Source organism: Halyomorpha halys, unplaced genomic scaffold (assembly GCF_000696795.3).
Source record: "Halyomorpha halys isolate HHAL.00 unplaced genomic scaffold, Hhal_1.1 Scaffold2.1, whole genome shotgun sequence".
NCBI classification, from domain to species: domain Eukaryota; kingdom Metazoa; phylum Arthropoda; class Insecta; order Hemiptera; family Pentatomidae; genus Halyomorpha; species Halyomorpha halys.
This window is the reverse complement of record NW_027111560.1, coordinates 2,028,383-2,031,960: the sequence shown is the minus strand read 5'-3', so window position 1 is coordinate 2,031,960 and position 3,578 is coordinate 2,028,383. Positions and strand designations below refer to the sequence as shown.

The 3,578-nt window shown below is 32.4% G+C and overlaps 1 protein-coding gene across 9 annotated transcripts in view; it reads right to left on the bottom strand.

The window, feature by feature from the left end:
- The window catches only part of snu (snustorr), a 524,182-nt gene that overhangs the window by 71,668 nt on the left and 448,936 nt on the right, over positions 1–3,578 (bottom strand). Inside the window, exon 1 of one of the 9 annotated variants that reach the window (XM_014418440.3) lies at positions 1,632–1,761. The exons of the other annotated variants lie outside the window; for them this stretch is intronic. Within the exon in view, the coding sequence (XP_014273926.1) occupies positions 1,632–1,645 (14 nt within the window). The 5' untranslated portion in view covers positions 1,646–1,761. Of the gene's footprint in view, positions 1–1,631; positions 1,762–3,578 lie in introns of those variants that run through there. 9 annotated transcript variants of the gene reach the window in all.

Here is a 3,578-nt window from a genome sequence, read left to right as displayed (position 1 = left end):
TCGAATAAAAAAAAAATTTTGATTACAATTTAATTTTTTGTGTTATTTTTTACAATTTCAAGTTCTATCGGGCTTAAAAAAACACCCTTTATATGCTAATATTTAGTAATTTTGTTAGTTAATTTATAGTTTGAAATTGAAATATTTGAAGTAAAACAGTATATGAAGAGTCAAATTCAACTTTAAAAACACAAGGAAAAGTCAAGTGACAAATGTTTTTTGGATTGTATTAAACAGAGGCTTCTAGTACCTAGGGAAAAATCTCTCTAGAATAAGCTTGTTATTGTTTTTAACTTGGTTCCTAGTTCCGGTTCCCTAGTTCTTCCCCGTCACTATATGTTTTTTTAAATTTATATATTGTAACTTACAACTGTACAAAAAAAAAAAAAATTCAATAAGTAAATACGATGAATGTTTCAAACACTCGAAAATCTTGAGAAGGAATCACCCAATGGTGGTACTTCAAACATTAATTTAAATTAGAAGGTCCCGCGGCACTCTTCTTTTCCGACACCTCGGAGAATTATCAGGGATTTTTAAAGATGAGAGATTAAGAACTAATCGGTTAGGATGGGTAAAAGTTGGGAATGAAAAGATGCATATCTATTTCGGTCCAACTCTGCAACGAAATGGATGTTATGGTTCCGTGTGACTTAGACGTGACTATAGAGAATTTCATTTTTTTTTTTATATTATTATATTACACTATAAATGAATATTATTTTAAAGTAAAGATAAACAAAAAATCAATTCTAAAGGATAAAATAGTCAAAATGAGCACAATTTAAAAAAAAAAAAAAAAAAAAAAAAAAAAAAAAAAAAAAAAAAAAAAAAAAAAAAAAAAAAAAAAAAGAAGAGCAAATAATAATAATAATTAATTGGAGAAGTTTGTCGGGGGGTGCGGTCAGCAAAGAGCAACATAAATAAACAAAAACATATTTATTTATTTTATGCCGACGTTTCGACCTGAGTTTCAGGTCTTCATCAGGGGTTGTGGCGTAGGTAGAACTACAACAAAGGTAGACCTACAACACAGTTGTAGGCCCACCTTCTACGCCATAACCCCTGATGAAGACCTGAAACTCAGGTTGAAACTTCGGCATAAAATAAATAAATATGTTTTTGTTTATTTATGTTGTTCTTTGCTGACCGCCCCCCCCCCCCCCCCCCCCCGACAAACTTCTCCAATCAACGGTCAACTATCTACACCTCAATAATAATAATTTATTATGTAAGGAGTTGTCACAAAACACACACACACAAAAAAAAATTAAACTATAAAGTTTATTATTTCAGGATTTAGATGTTTTGTACGATTGTATTATGAGTTTTTACTGCATGTTTTTCACTGCTCAAAAATTTGGTCTATAGGTATGAGAAAAGCGATAACAAATGCAAGAAGTAGTAAAGCTTCCTCCAAATTGAAGGTATATTATATAATTTTTTTTAACCAGTAGTTTTCGCACAATGATGTAATGAAAACCTGTGATTTTCAAAACATAAACAAAACTCTATCGATTAAGTTGAATCGCTAAACCATTATTGGTCCCCTGATGTTAAAAATAAATAAATTGAAACAAAATAATAATAAATAACAAAAATCTATATTCTATGAATAAAATAAAACATACTTATACGGTGACATGTGTTTGTGTATTGTAGTTTATTCTCTTCTCGCGACTTACTACGTCTCTCCTCTCTGGGTGCGTTCTTAGCGATTTTCCACTCTAATCCCTGGAAACTAATCCTTTCATTCTATTCTCTCCTGTACTGGCAGTGTTTACATGTGGCGATGCTAACAATGACCGCTCACTCGCTCATTACCCCCCTCTCCAATCCAACCCCCACCTCACTTATGCACAAACGCATATGCCATCATTAAAAAAAAAAAAAATTTATTTAAAAAAAATTATTCAAATTCTCAATACACATTTTTTTTAAAAAGTATTTCCAATACTTAGGCTATATGTTAATATTATAATATAAAAATCTTGGAATAGAAAATATCTTGAAGGATCAATAAAATTATCGGAGAGCGCTCCAATAAAACATATATTTGGCCTCTCAAATTGGAGATTTCACGCTTCAAAATATGCAGAATCCAAAAATAGAATGTAAAAAATTCTAACCATCCATAAAGACCTAAATGTTCCTTATGTAACCGATCTAGCCCGAACCCGATATTATTCCTTCCATAATAAATTCCCTAACCACCCAAACCCACTAGTTTCTAACCTTGCTTCCTCTTCCATTCCTGGCAATCCCTCGAGGCACCTGGAAAGAAGATGGCCTCCTGACCTTATACTGTAAAATGTTTTTAGAGTTCTACTACTAGGTAGTTTCTCTACATGCTGTATTATATCATTATCATTATGTCATTATGATCAAATTTACTTGTTGTATTTTTTATACAGTTGTAAATATCAATAAATAAATAATTTAAAAAAATCTACTAGTGACGCTGTTGATAGACAAGCGCCCGGAACTTCAAGAGTCCTGCTTTTACCTTCAAGAGGAGGGCCAAGCGCGGTTCAGAGTTCTCCTGGCTGAATGTAAATATTTATTGCAGTTTATTGCTTCTTCACAATATTTACTACAATATATTACTTATTTACAATCTTTGCTCTATTACTAATGTGTGAAGTATATGACAGAGAGTAATAATACACAATAAAATAATGTATTCCAAAAAAAAAAAAATATCAGTCCGTCTCCTGATTTTCAATAAGACCACTGAATTTATTTATTTATTTTTTTTTTTTTTTGTGAGATATGGAACCGATACAAGTTGATATCGGGACCCGGGAGTATTATCTGCTGTTTCTTTTCGAAATTGTGGCCGATTAAAATTTTGATACGTCTATATCTCGGCCAATTATGGAGATGAGGACAAACACAGACTGCAGTAGGAGAGGAAACCATAACACTAACTCTGACAAGAAACAAAATGAGCAAAAAGTAGTCTAAAGGGACATCGTCATTGTAGTGGTAGTGTCATCTATCCTCTCCTCCAAACCATTTATAAACGTTAAAATTTGTAAACTGACATGGAATCCTCATACAAGACTGAAAAAGCAGGAAACTGCTCGTCGACTCCGACTATTACAATATTTACTAAACAAATAGTCTAAACTTCCAATCCATTACAAAAGACTGATCCTATAATAAGGACTATCAGGACATTCGGAGCTGAGCTTTGGGGCTCTACTCAATCATCGAACTCCTCTCGTATCCTATCTTTACAGTCCAAAATCCTTAATAATGAAATTTTTTTATTTTTTTATTTTTTATTGATATTTACAACTGTATAAAAAAATACAACCAGTAAATTTGATCATAATGACATAATTATATGATACAGGATGTAGAAAAACTACCCAGTAGTAGATCTCTAAAAACAGTTTACAATATAAGGTCACGAGGCCATCTTCTTTTCAGGCGCCTCGGAGGGTTGCCAGGAATGGAAGAGGAAGCAAGGTTAGAAACGAGTGGGTTTGGGTGCTTAGGGAGTTTATTATGGAAGGAATAATATCGGGTTCGGGCTAGATCGGTTACAATAGGAACATTTAGATTTTTAT